At 45.8% G+C, this 18,153-nt stretch overlaps 1 protein-coding gene and 1 long non-coding RNA gene across 5 annotated transcripts in view; both read right to left on the reverse strand.

Annotated features, from left to right (window-relative positions):
• The window catches only part of KCNN3 (potassium calcium-activated channel subfamily N member 3), a 158,341-nt gene that overhangs the window by 52,364 nt on the left and 87,824 nt on the right, over positions 1–18,153 (reverse strand). For all 4 annotated transcript variants that reach the window (XM_063104856.1, XM_063104855.1, XM_063104854.1 and 1 more), the window contains exon 3: positions 12,669–13,087. In XM_063104856.1, the coding sequence (XP_062960926.1) occupies positions 12,669–13,087 (419 nt within the window). The remainder of the gene's footprint in view (positions 1–12,668; positions 13,088–18,153) is intronic.
• On the reverse strand, positions 9,461–12,658 carry LOC134383616 (uncharacterized). Its single transcript, XR_010024191.1, has 2 exons — positions 12,459–12,658; positions 9,461–10,030 (listed from the first exon to the last, which is right to left on the reverse strand). It is a non-coding gene; the product is annotated as an uncharacterized LOC134383616 (long non-coding RNA).

Here is an 18,153-nt window from a genome sequence, read left to right on the forward strand (position 1 = left end):
AGCTCTAACTGCCATCGCCACCCTTCTAGGTCACTTTTATCTCTTTTCTGGCCTGCTACAGTGGCCTCCTTTGTCCTCCTAGTAGTTTTCTTGCCCATCTCCAATTTATTCGCAGAAGTGCCAAGTGAATGAATCAGATTATCACTATCTTATTTAAAACTCTTCAAAGGCTTCCCACTGCACTTAGCTTCAACCCCGTAACATGGTCTGCAGGGCCCTCCACTATCAGCCTCCTGCCCCCTGCTGTGGCTCAGCTCCTGGCATGGTCATGCGCTCCATCCATTCTGCTCTCCTCCCAGTGACTCCGCACACTCACTCTTTACCAACTCAGGGCCTTCGCACTCACGGTTCCCTCTTTGTGGAAAGCTCACCCCATGGCTCATTTTTTCTCATCCTTCAGACCTCAGCAGAAGACATCACCTCTCCAGACAGGTCTTCCAAGCAGGTCCCTAATCCCTCTGCAACGCCATTACTTTTTTAAAAAAATCATCGCAATTTTGTTTTTACTCCTTCACAGTATATATCATGGATTTGAAATTACACACTTATCTCTTTACTTGTTTGCTACCTGTCTTCCCTGGTAGGCTATAAGCCTCACGAGGGACAAAATCATGTGTGTTATATTAACTCCTAACACAGAGCCTGGTGAATAGCAGGGTTCAATAACTATTAATAACATTATTATTAATTAGCAAGCCATGCATGATAAGAGTGTTACAGTCCAGGAGAGAGGCTTGGCTCTATATTTCAATGTGGGAGGTGTGGATGAATTTTTGTGAGAGTGGCTGCATTCTCTGGGGGCAAACTTGACAAAAGGAAATGGCAGAGGAGGGAGGATGTCCAGTTAAAAGAGGCAGATGTGGTGGCAGAAAGAAAGGGATGGGGGAGAATCAGGATGAGATGGGTTCAGAGAGTAGGGGAGGAGATCTCAGCACTTGGTGCCCAGGCAATCTCTGAAAATCTGCAAGAGCCTGATATTCTGTTGTTTTTATCAGCAAGAGAACTAAGGCAGAGAGAAATGGGCCCTCACCAGTCCCTGACCCCCTTGCTAAAGCTGGGTACAGGAAAGGAGCCTCTTGATACTTTGCGTCCTGCCTGATCCCCACATGGCTGAAACCCCCTTCCGGCCTTAAATTCAGCCATGGCTTCTGTTTAGTGATGGCCAAACGAGGCAGGGGTGCAGGTCGCCCCCTGCAGGTCTCAGGCTAAACAGGGCCTTTGCAGTAGTATTAAGGAAAAGTTAACAGTAGAGCATGGGGCTATAGAATGGAGCTGTTAAGAGTGCCAAACCTAAACAGAGGTGTGTCCTGGGTCTCGCTCCCTAATTCCTGGGCCATTGTGCCTGGGAGTCACTTGCCCTTCCTATGGGCTATTCTCAGGCTGCATTAAAGGGAGAATAATACCAAGACAATGGGAGGTTGACTAGTATGTGGGGCACTCTGGGGCCTCCACTTTGTGGGGACGTAAATGACCAGGGAGGAGGGTGAGCAGGAAGGTGGATTCTGATCAGGAGATGAGTCCTGTAAGAAATGGTTGAAGGAAAGGGAGACCATTAGGCTGGAGAAGAGAAGATAAAACCTGTCTTTGAATACTTAAGGTGCCTCCAGTGGAAGAGGAAAGACTAGCCTGCTTCACTGGGTGCTCACCATGTGCTACATGCTTTACCCTGTGCTAAGGGCTTCTTGTAAATTGTCCCATTTCCCAGCCCAAGGTCACCTGCTAGTAAGAGCTTGAGCCAGGTCCCAAGCCCAGGTCTGCCTAGATGTCAATGGTTTCACCACCAGCCTTTGTTGCTTGAACTTCTTTTGTGTGGACACAGAAAACAGAGTTAGGACTCAAGATAGAAACTGCAAGGAGTTAACTTAACCAATATGAGAAGAATTTGGGGGGGATGGCTGACCTGTACAGGGATTGAACCTGGATATTTCTAAGGTCAGAGCTCTCTGCAAATGGATTGAACAGTCTTTTAAAGTACTGAGTTTCCTGTCCCAGAGGGAGTTTCACAGAGGCTCCATGACTCTGGTCGGGTTAAGCACATGTGCCAGGTAAACAGTAGAACCAAGGGCCAAACCTGTTTTTTTAACCCTGAGTTCAGGCTGTACCCAGCACAGGATGAGTCCTCTGTGAGCTGATGCTATTGCTATTGTGTGCTGGGCATTTTCCCCTTGGCTCAGCTGAAACATGTTTAAAATTTTTTTAAAGGAGTTTTACTATTGTGGGGGTGTCAGAGGTCTGTCTCAGCATGTCTGGGCCTGTCTGGGCAGCCTGCTGGGGCTTTGTTAGCAGCCGGCTCCAATAGGTCTGTTGGGATAACAAAATGACCAAGTTAGGGATGGTGGGCTCCCAAGCAACCAGGGGACCGTGGTTGCCCCTTAAACTCTGGGCAGTGCATGGGGGGCAGGGAGGAGGGGAGTAGGCATCTAGGCAGACCAGAATGGAGGGCGTACTCAGCATTTTTTTTTTGCCTATATTCCCTCCCAGTTCAACCTCTGGGGAACTGGGGCCAAGTCTCATGGGATGGAGGAGTCTGTTCAATGGAAGGGGAAAATCGCGTGAACCTCCTCCCCCCTCCCAGCAGCTGTGCTGTGCCAGCCGGGAATGCAGGGCTCCACACCAGCCTGGGCAGTGGCCACATGCCCGCAGCGGAGGGGAGGGGAAAGCACAGGGTGGTGAAGAGAGGAACACATGTGAGACACCTCAGGCCAGCGAACGTGGGACAAAGGCGCTGTGGGGTGGAGGTGCCAGTCCTCTGCTGGAGGATGCCTGCACCGGAAATGCAGGGCACAATGGGATCACAAGGGGCAAACAAAACAACCCCAAAGCTGAAAAATGGAAAAGTTGACAGAATACGATTTCCTGTGCTGACTAAAATCAGCCCACAAATAGATGCAGCTGATGCCTCTTACGGGAACCCTTCCCTTTTCCTCGCCTCAGCCCCTCCAAGTGCTCCCACCCATGCAGGATTTTTGGCTCTGTCTCCTCCCAGTGGAGCAGCTCTTCTCAACTGGTACCAGGAGGTAAGAAGCCCCGACGCCCTCAGCCATCCATTGTAAGAAACTAAGTACCTTCCCTCCTATACGTGTAGCACAGTACTAGCTGTGGACCGTCCTCTGCAGAGTTGGGAAAGTGGTCATTCCACTGAGAAAGGCTGGATGAGTCTCCCCAGCTGGAGGGAGAACCCTGGAACTTATCTGAGTCTCCCTAAGGCAAGAATCTTGGAGGCAAAAAGACGTTGGTGACTTAGCAGGAGAGAGTGGAGGGAAACCCAGGCTAGTGTAATACAGGCTGAAGTAATTTGGCAGCTGGAAAAATGTGAGCGTTTATCAATGCGATATGGAATTCAGTTTGCACTCACACCAAACTTCAAAATGCAAATTTCTTGTTTCACCATTTCTTGATTCTCCTAAGATACATCATCCATTAGTTATAAAATAATACGTTAAGTAATACATAACTATTTAATATAAATAAGAGTACAAGGAAACTAGCCACAAATGAACGGTTTCCATGTTTAAGTGTCAAAGAGCACAAAAGCACTGCAAATCAGAAAGAGGAAAAAATTGTTGAATCGGAAATAACAGAGAAAGAGAAAGCGGGCTGTGAAGGAGTAAGGATGGGGAAAAACGTAAAGCATGCACATGAAATCAAAATGGGAGTTCCACTAGAGACAGGAACGAGAAGCAGCCCTGCAGCAGATGGCACAGCCCTGAAGTCATTCCTGGCTGCCCAGGGGCTCCGGCACCAGCGCGCGATCGAACCTGAACTTGGGCAGCGCCTGCGGTGTGCGCGGCTCTGCTCCTCCTCCCCGGCGGGTCCCTGCGGGCGGAGCCCCGCCCACCTGACGCCCCCCGTTCGCGCTTCCCAGGCCCACCCTGAGCCCCCTGGCAGAGCGACCTCGGGCCCGCCCCGCCGCGGCTCCCCGCGACCGCCTGGGCCGCGCCGGGGCCACCTGCGGACACGTGGTTTCTCCCCTGCAGGCGAGGCGCTCCCGCGGCGTCACTGGGCCCCAGAGCCTGGCCGGCCCGGGGCAGCTGCTGAAGAGCCAGTGCAGCGGCCTCGGCTCACACCTCCCGGCAGAACCTGCCTGGGCACTGGCTCTGGGAGCTCCACAAACGCCCCGCGGCCACGAGAGGCTGTAAGCGAGGCACCCGCCCGGGGAAGGAGGACGCCTGCCCAGGCTCGTGTCGTCCCGCTACCCTGTTCCCTGAGGCCACTGGCTGCCAGGTGGGAGCGTGAACCCTTCAGGAAGGAACTTCTATTGCGCTTCTCAGAGAACGGTATATGTAGAAGCAGCCGTTCTCCTTCACTTTCCAAGCACTCTTGATACAAAACATCTTCCCATGGAAGATGAATAGGGGGGGTTGCCGAGGGTGTAAAAACAAATGTTACCTCTCTCCATTACAAAATAAACGAATTATATATGTACGAGGGCACTTTTAAAAAGTTCATGGAAAAATTTGTATTGTCTTTTTTTTTTTTTGTCTGTTTCGTGACCGGCGCTCAGCCAGTGAGTGCAGCGGCCATTCCTATATAGGATCCGAACTCGCGGCGGGAGCGTCGCCGCGCTCCCAGCGCCGCACTCTCCCGAGTGCGCCACGGGCTCGGCCCTGTATTGTCTTTTAATTCCATTTTTCTACAATCGTTTTGAAGAACCCTCGTATATTCACTCTCATTGTAGAAAATACAATAAAACGTAATGGAAAAAAATCACATGTAACAAACCACAGAGAAAACAACTTTTTATATGTGTTTTCCAAGTATTTCTATGCATATTACATATCTACATAAATTGGTAACATCTTATATAACACCATTTTGTGTGCACCTTTTTCAAATATCAATTACATCATGACTATTTTTCTAATAGTCTTCAAAGGGATGGATTTTAAATTGTTACATCATATGGATGTGATATAACTTATTTAACCATTTAAATCCTAGACATTTTCTTGGTTTCTGCTTCTTCACTATTCTAAATGGCACCATGCTGAAGAATCTTGATGTAAATTGATTATTCCATTAAAATAGCTTCTTAGAAGGAGAATTACTCGATTAAAGTTACGAACTTGAAAAGGTTCCTGTGACAAACTGTTAAATTGTTTTCCAGAAAGGTGGTGCTAATGTCCTTCTTGCCACCAGTGTGAGAGACCCATCCACCCCCACCACCCACAGTAAGAACTTTCTCCAGCATTGGATTACATTTATTTAAATTTTTGTCGAGTCCAGAGGAGCAAAAAGTAATTCTCCTTATAGTTTTAATTTGTAGTTCTTTGATTAGTGAGAATGAATATATGTTGTCTGTTTCGTTTTATTGGCTTTTTGTATTTCTTCCTTTGTGATTATCTTTATTTTTTTTTACTGGGAAGATGAGTTCTTTTGATTGGTTTCTAGGACTACTTTGTAACATAGGGATATTTACCTCTTGTCATGTTCGCTGCAAATATTTACCCAAGTGAAACATTTGCTTTTTAAATAAGTTTATATTTTTTTGAAGGACTGAAATCTAAAATTGTATGTATGTTGTAATCAAATACACCAGTGTTTTTCCATCATGTTTCTTCTTTTCTGAGATTTTACACTTAACAGTTCTTTCTCATCTCAGCGATGATTAAATATTCACTTTGTTTTCTGGAGCTTGTTCATGGAGTTTGTTCTTTTACATGCGACTCTTTAATCCACCTGGAATTTATTTTGGTGGCTGATGAGAGGTGGGGTTCCAATTCGATTTTTCATCCAAGCTTCCAATTTCCCCCATTGACATTTGTTGAATCATCTGCTGCTTCCTAATTGGTTTTCTTTCTCATATATTGGGTTCTTACATACTAGAGCTTATTTCAAGATTTTCCATTAGGTTTCAATGATATCTCATTACTGATTTTTCAGTAATGCCAGAGGTACTTAATTACTCCTACTTTCAGAAGACATTTTAGGATCTAGTAGAGAAGCTCCGCTCAAGTCTTCTCTTTCAAAAAAGTTGAGCTATTCTCACTTATTTGTTAAAACACCCTCAGAGTCAGTAGTTATTCTCCCTTAAAATTTCTAATTGTTTGTGTTTTCTTTCTTGATTAAATTTATTAGAAGTTGGTTTCTTTTGGATTTATAAATTTATAAATTCTGCTTTTCTTTTCTTTCTTTCTTTTCTTTTCTTTTTTTTTTTGCAGCTGGCTGGTATGGGGATCTGAACCCTTGACCTTGTTATCAGCACCAGGCTCTAACCAACTGAACTAAGCAGCCAGTCCTATAAATTCTGTTTTTCTGCTTTTTATAATTGATTAATTCCTGTCTTTGTCTTTGTTATAAATTTAATCTGCTCTCCTGAGGTTTGTTTTGTTCTTCTAATGAATTTAATTTATTTTCGTTCTTCATTTTTTTAATAATGAAAAACTTTCAGGATATTTTTCATCTGTGTATACCTTTGGTCATATCCGGAGTTTTGATATATAGGGTTGTCATTGTTGTAAGTTTCTAAACAGTCTTTAATGGTAGTTTTGAATTCTCTGCTGACTAAGTTGTAATTGAGAATATTACCTTAAAATTTTCCCCCAAAAGTTCTTTTTTTGGCATCTGGCAGGTAAGGGAATTTGAACCCTTGACCTTGGTATTACAAGGCCGTGCTCTAACCAATTGAACTAACTGGCCAACCCTAAAGGTTTTCTTTTAATTAAAGTTTTATGAGACTGAGAATATAGCCTGAACAATTTTTCTGATGTTTTGAAATGTGTGACCAATAAGTTGATCGACTTTTGTAAATGTTCCATGGATGCATAAAAGATGTATTGTGTGTTTACAGGCTACAAAGTTCAATACTTCTCAGTTAAAACATTTAATAATTCAGATTCTCAATCTCATTTTTCTTGGCATAAAAGTTCACAGTTTTACTGTATATAGTACTTTTATCCATACTAAATTGTTCTTTTAGACCATTTAACAACTTTTGCTTCGAAGTCAGCTTGGTTTAAAATGAGGATTTCTCCTCTGATTTGTACTTTACCTAATAGATCTTTGCTCTTCATTTATTTTTCTGTGTCCTTCTGTTTTAGGTACCTCTTTTGTAAATAGCGTGAATTAAATGTTGCTTTTAAATCTCATCTAAGTAAAAGACATTGTCTTTTAACAGGTGAGGGAAACTCACGTATGTTGATGGTTATAAATTTTAAGTTTGGTTTTCTCTCATCTTGTTTCATATTTTCTGTTTTTTAAATTCTCCCTTTCTGCTTCCTTTATTTTTTCTGTCTGAGCTATGTGGGTTCTGATGTTTGTGTGGAAGGTGCATGTTCTCAGGATAGAGAAAAGTGAGGCAGGGTATTGGGGTCTCAGGTCTGCTGTTTCCTGGCTCTGTGACCTGAGGCACATTGCTTGACCTCTGTCTCAATTTTCTCACATACAGAATGGAGATACAATAGTCCCCATACTCATAGAGCTGTGGTATGGATTAAGTAAAATAATACATGACTGATGGTATTGTTATCATTATTGTTATACTAGCAAAATTTTACCTGTGATTACCTTTAGGTTTAAAAAATGATTTCGACTATATTTCTCTTTTTAAAAAATTCTCCTGTACATAATATGATAAATTTAGCATGGTTTTACTAATCCCTTCTAGCCTTCTCCTCTCAAATTTTTAATCTGAGAAATTATTTGCAACCCTCTAATTATTATTGAATTATTTGCTTTTATTTCATACATCTACTCTTTCTAGAATCTACTTTTTCTTAAACATTAGAATTTGGTTTTGCAACCATGCATAAATGTAGTCTTGATTTCATGTTTACCTGGTTTCAGTGCTGCCTGACTATCTTTCTTTCACATTATTTCATTATTATGATTTTAATTTCAATTAATTCCTTGGTCAAATGGCATAAAAGTCCCCCCCCCCAAAAAATGTAGGTTGTTTGTCTTCTGAGCCCAGAAAACTCCAAGAATGACTTTGTCCCTCTTTTGTTGCCTCACTCGAATGACAGGGTGAATCACAAACTTAAAACCCTGTGGAAGTGTCCTAATGTCTTTTGGAATTTAGGGTTCCCGAGGAAAAGTCAGTTGTGTGTTGCCTATGTGCCTCTAGGATTATTTAATCTTCTGAATCAATAAATTTTCCAGAAAGAGAATTTATTGGGATATGTCTAAGGGTACCCCACCATTCTAACTAAAAACCAGAAAGCCTTTTTTGATCTGACTACTGTGATCTACCCCCCCACCCCACGTCCCCCCATCCCCCACCTGGGCCAATTCTGGAAAAGTTTTCTTCGTGTATATCTTTGATTATGCTTTTATCCAAATTATTCTGTTTTCTTCCTGTGAAATAACCCTAATTCTTGCATTTAACCTGAATTCTACAGCCTCCAGTTCTGTTCTACTCATCCTTCCTCTCATCTCCTCTGCATTCTGAGAGAACTTTTAAGTTTGTCCTCCATAATCCACATTTTAAAAAATTTGGTGCCCTCAATGTGGATTTTCTTTTTGCTGAAAGAATTTTAGTTTTCTGGAATTCTGTGCTTATGTGAACCAGACACATTTTCATTTCATTCTCTATCACAAAGATTGTATTTTCTTACACCCTGTTAGGGATGCCCAAGAATCTTCTAATGTTGCTTTTTGTTTCTTATAATTAAACATCTTCCCACATCTTCAGGATTATTTTCCTCTTCCTTAATGCTGCAGGTGTTTTACAAAGGCCTCAAGTAGGATCCCATCCCCTATCCCCCCTCCCTGAGTGATCTGCCTAGACTGGAAACCCAGTCACAGGCTTGCCTTAGGCTAGAGGGCAGCGTTCCTGGGCCCAGCAGCCTTCATCCAATGTGTAGGATACTTCCCTATTGTTAAATAAAAATTACAGGAGGCTATTGTTTTGGACTACGTTCCTGCACTAGGACCCACAAGACCAGACTGAAAATCAAAATGGAGTCACCCCTGCCAAATCCCACTTCACTTAGGTTATGGTCTGACTGTCTGAGAAATCGGGAGAGAGCAATAACAGCCAATTTACCAAACAGGCCAGTTTAAATCTTCAATAGGCATGATAATAAAATTCCCTCTGCTTTAATCCTACACAAAAAAGAATAGCCTGAAGTAACTTGATATTAAATAATCAGTTATTTTTCTGTGTCCCTGCCCCACCTTACAAGGGAAGTAAGTTTGAAATGACCAAAGTTACTTTGTTTCTGCTTTCTTCACCCTTTTCCGTCTATAAAACCAGCCTCATCTGCTCGGCTCCTAGAACACTTATTCTATTTTATGGAACAACAAGTTGACCAATTCTAGAATCACAATAAAGCCAACTGAGATCTTTAACTAAATTTGTTGTAATTTTGTCCTTTCACACTATCCTCACTAACTAGTCCTCTGATAACCTAAACCAGTGATTTGAAAACTTTTTAAGTCATGGACCTCTACCACTAAAAATTTTCTGCGCATGCACCCCCCCATTATACATATATTTATTATAAATTGCACACATGTATTGCTCTCTACCTGTGTATTAAATATTAGTCAAGCTTACATTTTTTAGATACAAATAACTATGAATAGAAGTTCTGATCATTTCTTCTCATACAGTCCCCATGGATCCTTGTGCATGTTCTGCACATGAGAAGCTGAGCCTCAAATGCAAGGGGACCGTGAGAAACCACAGTCTTCAGCCCTGATGCCCTCAGGCTTTTCTCAGCCCTCCTCAGCCTATAGGGCTGAGCTTGCAGGCTTCCATCAACCCCATGCAATGTGCTTCACCCTGTAAACCATCTCCCCACTGTGTTCTTGGAGTCAAAGTCCCCTGCACAGAGGCAGTAGGAGGTTATAGGAAGGAGATGGGGAGGAGCAGTGAACTGTGTCCTCGCCCCCCGCTGCTGGTTGGTGCAGACCTGAATGTCTGAGTCAGGAGCAGAAAAGGGTGGAGGAAGGAAGCCTCTTTTTATCTTCTTTACAATGGGAGTGGTGGCTCTTTTTTAATGAAAGAAAGAATGGATCACTAATTGTTTTCCTCTAGCTCCAGGAGCCATGTCTTCAGAATCAAGTTTCTTATTAAAATACCAATCTGCAGAAAAAGATGAAAATTCACATCATCACAACCAAAAATTTGTTGACAGGATGGAAGCCCTGACACACTGAGACAGACTGTGTGCAGAACTTGGAGACTCAGGCAGGAAGAGTCCAAAAGGAATCCATTCAAGAGGCTGGGAAGGTCATTTACAAAGCATGGCTGGGGACAGCAAGACTCAGCCCACTTTATCAGTGTTATGGGAGGCCTTATTGCTCCTCCCAAGGAGATGAACATACAAATGTGAGCTGGCAGACCCCTGATCAGGGCATGCCTGGAAAGCCAACTTCCCCAACCTGCTGCCATTAGGACCTGGGGCCTCAGATGGTCTCTCCACCAGTAAGGCTGCTTGGCGTTTGACAGTGTTTAATAAGGAGGTTCCTCAGACGGCTGTGGGAGGCCTGTGGGAGGTGGGCATGCAGCCAAGAAAATCCCAGAGAATGCCAAGCGCCACAACTGTCAGGCCTCAGAACCCATGAGGTAATGCCTTACTGGGGTCCAAGGAAAACAAGCCTGCTGTTGTCGCTGTCCTCCTGGCAACCAGGCACCGCCCTCCCAATAGCATGGCTGGTCTGTGTAATTACTAACTCTCTCTCCCTCCTTGGGAAGAGGAAATGTGAAAACCTTTATTGCCACATAAAAGTCAACCCAAGATATGAGAAATGTCTTTTAAAATGTGTCCTGCTGAAGAGGGATTTCCAAAGCAACTTCAGAAGTGTGTGTACACAACTAGAGATAAGTCCAGGCTGAAGAAAGCCACCTGGGATGTGAACAAGCCCTGCTCTGGGTATCAGCAGCCATGGGTTTTTCTAGAACCTGTCATGCTGCCATGTGACCCTGGGCAAGTCATTTACCCTCTCTGACATCTAAGGTGACAGAATAATCATCAGATCAGGCTGAGAGAGATCAAATTCATCTTGTCCACACCACCCTCCCACCTCGGTCTGAAGCTTCAGTCCCCCAAAGCATCCCCTGCTTCCAGTTTGTGTACAGTCTCTGGTTGAATAATTCCTGTCTCAAGGACTGTGCCAATCTTACTTATTATCTGACACTGGGGAAGGACAATGACCATTTAAGCTTGATTGTAAAAGAAATTGCTTGGTCTTTATAAGAGAAGTGCTTTGCCTGACTAGGAAAAATATACATATTTATCCACGTTTTCACAGTTCCATAGGTCAGATTCCTGGAAAAGAGTCTCTGAGACTCAGATTTAGGGGCAGGAGGTTTACTGGGCTAACTCTTCTCTAGACTCTTTTGCCTCGTTTTATCTCTGCTGGGACACTGTGCACAGAAGATTTGACAATGCAATTTTAAGTGTTGATGAATTAAAGGTAACTAACTACCAGTATCCATGTAAATTACACAGGATGCCTGACTATGCCTCCCAACACGACAAAAACAATTTCTCTCAAGTGGACACATCTCCATTCTATCTCAAGTGATCATTATTTTATTTTATTTCTATTTTTTTTTTAAAGATGACCGGTAAGGGGATCCTAACCCCTGACTTGGTGTTGTCAGCACCACACTCTCCCAAGCGAGCCAACTGGCCATCCCTATATAGGGATCCGAACCTGTGGCCTTGGTGCCATCGGCACCACACTCTCCCAAGTGAGCCACACGCTGGCCCAAGTGATTGTTATTTTAAAATGAGGAAACTGAGGCCCAGAGAGGTTAAGTAACTTGCCCAAGGTATCACAGCTACTTAGGGGCAAATCCAGGTTTCTAATATAGGTTCAAACTCCACATTGAAATCAGATTAAAATGAATATCCGTGGCCAGCTTGAAAGGGAGAGGAGTCACAAAGGGAAGCTTGAGGGTGGTAGTGGAAGGAGGTAGTGACAGTCCTACCCTTGAGCCTTGATAATGGCTGACTAAGGAGCTGGCATTCTGTTCTAGAGGCCCAGATCTCTACGAGGCCACATCCCTTCTTCTCTCTCATCAGCCACTTCTCTGAATCACTTTCTAGCCACCAGCCTACCAAAGTATGTTCCATCAGTACAGTTCTTCTCAGACTTTAAGATGCATATGAATCACCTGGTGAACTTGTTAAAATGCAAATTATATACAGTAGTCCTAGGGTGAGGCCTGAGATTCTGCATTCTAACTTCCCAGTGCTGCTGATCTGTGGACCAAACTTTCAGCAGTGAGACATCAATAGTGTTGTACAATGAAAAGTTTGCAGGCAAATACTTTTGAGAAAATCTGAACTAAAAATTAAACCAATTTCATTGCTGCAGGACTTCTCAGAGCCTTTAATAAGCTAGCGAACATCGTTAATCTCCAACAGGGAAGATAATATGGAAATTGCTAAGTGTTATACATGAGTAAGGGTTAACGATGTAACCAGGATGCTTTGATACATCGGTTTATGAAAAGGGAACACAAAATCACGGATATTATATATGCATTTTTCGTGGCTTACCTTGCAAGGTTCCAATGTTTGGGTGTTCCAGCTCATATTTAGCCCCAACTTGGCCCTCCCCTCTTTATCCTTTGAGGTGTTTGCACGCCCGTCTCCTCCATCAGACCGCAGACCTCCTGCCACCCCTGCTCCTCCTCCCTTCCCCGTCCCAGCGCAGGCTCTGTGCTCAGAAGGCCCCCGTGGAGTGCAGAGCAGGGCCCGCGGGAATACCTTTCGCAGACGCGGACGGTCCAGGCAGCGATGATCCACAGCGAGATGCTGAACACGAGCAGCACGGTGCCGGGGCAGATGGTCATGAGCGTCTTCATGACGAAGCGGGTGTTGAAGTTGATCTTGTTGAGGGCCCCGATGCTGCGGGAGGAGGCATCGGTGAAGAGCTTGCTGTGCAGCAGCATGACCCGGGCAATCAGGTAGAGGCGCAGGAACATGGGGATGGACAGGATGATGTCCACGTCGGCCTCCGCCCGCGAGGGTGTGTAGGAGAAGGCCAGGCGCGCCGTCCAGAAGAACTTGTACTCGCCGGGAATGGGGTGAATGGCGCACACCAGCATCTCCAGGCTGATGTAGAGGATGCGCTCGTAGGTCATGGCTATCCGCCAGTCATCCGCGCCATTGTCGATCACGAAGAGCTGGTGGGAGCAGAGAGCCGTTAGTGTGGCCAGGACCAGAGGCTGGAAGCGCAGAGTGCAGCAGGGTGGAGGAGGAGGGCTAGACTGAGGCAGGCTGCTGGGCCTAGGTCAGCCTAGTCACCTAAGGGCCCTCTTCGGAGGCCTGGCTGTGGGGTGAGAGCCTTGGATGGGGAGTAGGGAGACCTGGATTCAGGTCGGGCTGGGAGACCCTGGCTAAGACACTTTCACTCTCTGGGCCTCACTTTCCTCCTCTGTAAATTGCTTCCTGGGATATTGTGATTTATAATAAGAAATAATATATTTGTTCTTCATCCTGTTTCCTGGCACACAGCTCCTAAAACCCTAGGAATTTCTAAAGTGATGTGTCATTTTGTATGCTAATGAGATAAGTGATGGCTGCAGACTCCTGGATAGCCTCAGGATGAGGGCTGATTGCCAGAGGAACCAACCCTGTAATCAGAGGGTTGGAACTACCACTCACCCCCACGTGGGAGAGAGGGGCTGAAGGTTGAGTTGATCACCAATGGCCAGTGATGTAATCGATGATGCCTCCATAATGAAGCCTCCATAAAGACCCAAAAGGACAAGGTTTGTAGAGCTTCTGGATTGCTGAACGCGTGGAGGTGCCTGGGGAGTGGCGTGCCTAGAAAAGGCATGGAACTTCCGCCATTCCTTGCCCTATGCATCTCTTCCATCTGCCTGGTCATCTGTCTGCCTGGTCATGCTTTGTCATATCCTTTATGATAAACCAATAAACATAAGTGTTTTACTGAGTTCTGTGAATTAGTCAAATCTGAGGAAGGGCTAATGGGAACCCCTGATTTATAGATGGTCAGTCAGAAGCACAGGTAAAACAACCCGGGGGGCTTGCAATTAGCACCAGCAGTGAGGGCAGTCTTGTGGAACTAAGCCCACAATCTGTGGGATCTGATACTATCTCCAGGTAGATAGTATGAGAATTGAGTTAAACTGTGGGATGCCCAGTTGGTTTCCAGTGGAGAACTGCTTGGTGGGGGTGGGGGGGAGAACCCCACACATTTTGGTGACCAGAGGCGTTCTGTGTTGAGCAAGTTTGGTAGGAGGAGAGAACGGTTGGTTGGTTTCTTTCTACTCTACACTTCCCAAGGTCCCTTCCAGATCAAAGGTGCCAGGCCCCCAAACTGGCTGTTTTATGATGATGAGGAAGAGTGGCTCATTTGTATTAAAAACACATCCCTGAGCCCCTTCCAGGCCCTGAGCTGAGCCTTGGAGAGGAATGCAGAGATGAAAAGTGATGGTTCCTGCATGAGTGAACTCACAAGGGCTGGCACAGGTTCTTGCTCCCCACTCAGAGAAGGGACTAGAGAAGCACTGTTTGCTGGCAGTGCTGTGCTCTCAGACAGTGCAGTGGCATTTTCATGGCATGGGCTCTGGAGCCAGACTGCCTGATCCTAATGCTAACTAGCTGTGTAATCTTGGGCAAGTTACTGGACTTCTCTGTGCCTCAGTTCCCTCATCTGGTGATGATGATAATATCTGCTACATAGAGGCTGCCATGAGGCTACAATGGGTTAATTTATACAACGTGCATAGAATCCTGCCTAGCACCCAGCACACACTCTATAAGCATCAGCTATAAGTACTTATAGCATTATTAATGGATGAGGTCACAGTCTTTCTGTAAAATGATAGTTGGTCTCAATGATGTCTAAGCTCCCTTCTAACTCTAACCTTCCAAGGAGCTGAAATTCCTGCTGTCACATCATGAGGACACATGCTCAAACAGCATTTGTGTGCCTAGCCTGTGCTCTGTACTAGGATTCACATATGGGGAAGGCTCAGCCTTTGTCTTCGAGGAAGTCCAAACATGGGGTCCCCCCATGTTTAATGACTGTGGAAAAGACTTCGCATCCTTTCCTTCTGTGGCCTCAGTCTCCACATCTGTGAAATGAGAAGCCTCTGAGGTCCCATCCAGCTCGGACATTCCTAAGGTGCTGATTCTTGGAGGGCAAGGCCCTAGATCGGGGCATATGTTGGGTTTGGGGCTTCCAAGCAGGGTGCACCTCACTGCTGAGAGGCAAAGGAAGCATTATCATCACACCATGCCTTCTCTGTACTGGGCCTGGGCCCTCCAGCTGCTCTGGCTGTTGCCCTCTCCCAGCTCACCATGTACATATCTCGCTCAGGACTCCAGCTCCAGGGCCACAGAAAGCTGTTGCTCCCCAAGGCCACTTATGCTGGCCTTTAAGGAGGGGAAGGCAGGGTCCCATGGCCTAAAATGAGCCAGTGCTTGAGCCTGGGAAGAAGGGCACCAGCATCAGCCCATCCTGGCCAGGGGAGCAGCCTGGGATCCCAGGAAGGCCTGAGCTGTAAGGCTAGAAGGAAACTAGGCTGGGTTAGAAAGAAATTAATGTTGGGGCAAGGGTTGGGTGGAAGAAGTTTTATTTAACCTGGAAATACACCCTTAGCACAGAGGGAGTAACGGAGGTTGGGGGACTGGTCGAAGGCCGAACTAAGCCTTCCTTCCCTCCCACTTCACCTGGCACAGGGAGATTAGGGAATGAGGGACCCTTTAGTCTGTCTGTCCCACTGATTCCTCCATGATCTGGGCCAAAGGAAGCTTCTGCTGTTTGAAGTTAGTCATCAAGCACCTTCTCTTCTCCTCCCTCCATTGCTTTCCCTACAATTCACCCCCCCGCCTTGTAACCGAGGACCCAGGAGAGGACCCATGGTGCCCACACCTGGGGGCCTCTGAAGGTAAAACACAATGAAGTCAAACCAGATCCATCAAGAGATCTGTGTCATGTCTGACACAAATTTAAGGCAAACCAATCGAGTCACGTGATGTGGACAACTTGGGGGTTGGGGGGTCTCCTTGTTGCCTTGCTTTTGGTGTCTGCCTATAACCTTTGTCTCCAGTAAGGGGCAAATTCCAGTAAGTTTAGAGGCTGCTGCGAGGCATGGCAGCAGGTGGAGAGTCACGAGGAGGGAGGCGGCGCTGTGTGGGCAGGTGTCCCACCTTGCTGAGCCTTTGCTTCCCCTCCCCCTGCCCTGCAACTTACAGAGCTGCATGGGGAGTTAAAGGAGATAATAATAGCTGTGAAAGGCTTCATAAACAACAAAAGACCATTCATTCATTCATTCATTCATTTGACAAATGTGCTGAAGGCCCTGTATCTGCTGGCGGACTGGGAATTCAGGGCTGAGCAAAACAGCTCTGAGCATGACCGCCATGAGGACCATGAAGGCACTGTGGAAGTGGGTGGCTGAGAGGCCCCATCTCGGCTGCAGCTCTAATCAGGAAGATGTCATCTCTGCACAGGAGAGGGTATCCAGCACAACACTGCCTGGAGACTCTCTGTCTCCTTCCCCAGCTGAGCCCGGGTTTTTCCAGACAGAGGTTTCCCCCATCAATTAGAAACCTAATGGCCACAAAGGATTCCCTCTGCTCCTAACTGCTGCCCGACAGGCCAAGCCATGGCAACGTGACTGCCTGGCCAATCTCTTCAAATGCAAAATTAAAACCATCCACCCTGTAATAAAGACTTGCATCCTGTTACTATAGTAACTGGGTTCACTCTGGGCAGGAACTGAAGCAACCAGTAACAGATTCCTTTGATTGCTTGATGGGGAACGGGATTGTATGCCATCCAGGATGAAGGAGAGGGGATATCAGCAGCTCTGCCCAGATAGACAGGAGGTGCTGGTCCCAGGGTGGTATCCCCACCTGCCTCTCAGGTGCCCTGCCTGTTTCAGTTTTCTGGTGCAGGGCAGGTGGGAGCTACATGGGGTGGTAAAGTTGCAGGCCAGAGAGCTAGACTGAAGTCTCCCACATCCAGTTATTAGCTGTGGGATCTTAGGCTGTTCACATGACTTTTCTGAGCCTGTTTCCACATCTTTGTCGTGGGAACATTGCTCTTGATCCTGCCTACCTCACAATATTAGTGTTAGGATCCAATAATACAGATAATAAGTGGGACTATGCTTTACTAACTAATCTAAAAATGTGGAGGATTATTAACCAGCTGACGGTGGGGGGGGGTCAGTATTCATAAACAGTGTGTGTATGGGGGCTGGTGTAGGGTGAATGGGGGCAATATTTCAGGTTGCAGATTGAAAGCTTCTGCTAGACAAGGCTCCACTGCTGGGTTTTTTGGATCTGCAGGGTGGGACAATATGTCTCAGAAGATCCTGTCACTGTTCCATATGAGGACACCCTATGCCTTCTACCTTCAGACCCCCGGAATCACAGCTCTCCATGTGCGGCCTCATATCCTTCAGATTTAGGGCAGATGATAGATACCCCACCCTGCTGTCTCCTCACTCAGCATCCTGCTCATTCTTTGCAAAGGACAAATCTCAATTACATATTTATCTGTGTTTACTAGATTTTTGTCTCCCTCTCTTCTTAGACCAGTGGTTCTCAATTTGGCTGCATATTAGAATCACTTGGAGAGCTTATTAAAAAATACCTATGCCTGGGCCACCCCAAATAAAGTCAATCTGAAACTCTGAGGGTGGGGCCCTGGCATTGGATTTTTTTTATTTTTAAAGCTCCCCAGGTGATTCTAAAGTGTACCCAGGGTTGGGACCCACTGGTCACAGTTGGAGCTCCAAAGGGACAAGGGCTGTCTTCCTTGTTCCCTGTTGTATCGCCAGTACCTAGGCCAGATCTTAGCATATAGTAGGTGTTCAAACCATGCTTCTGTAGTGAATCAAAAACTATCACTTACTCTGTGATCCTGGACAACTAATCTTCCCTTGCTTGGGCTCAGCTTCCTCCTCTGAGGAATGAGGGAATGGACTAGCTGGTGCCTCCTGCTCTAAGGAGTCATGATTCTGTGGTTCTATGCAGACCCTCTTGCTGGCACCTTCCACCTCATATGTGTTCTTGGTTCAGTGAGCTCTCCAGGGACAGGACCCATGCCGGGCTCCTCTTACCTCCCTCTGATGCCTGAGACGGTACCTGGCACACCATGAGCTGTCAGTAGAATTTTGATGAAGAAAGTGGTGGGTAGGTGGATGAAACAAAGAAAAATTCAGATTGCCAGTGGCCCTTGTTAACCACCCAGAATGGAAATTCCTGT

This window comes from Cynocephalus volans, chromosome 8 (assembly GCF_027409185.1).
Source record: "Cynocephalus volans isolate mCynVol1 chromosome 8, mCynVol1.pri, whole genome shotgun sequence".
Taxonomy (NCBI): domain Eukaryota; kingdom Metazoa; phylum Chordata; class Mammalia; order Dermoptera; family Cynocephalidae; genus Cynocephalus; species Cynocephalus volans.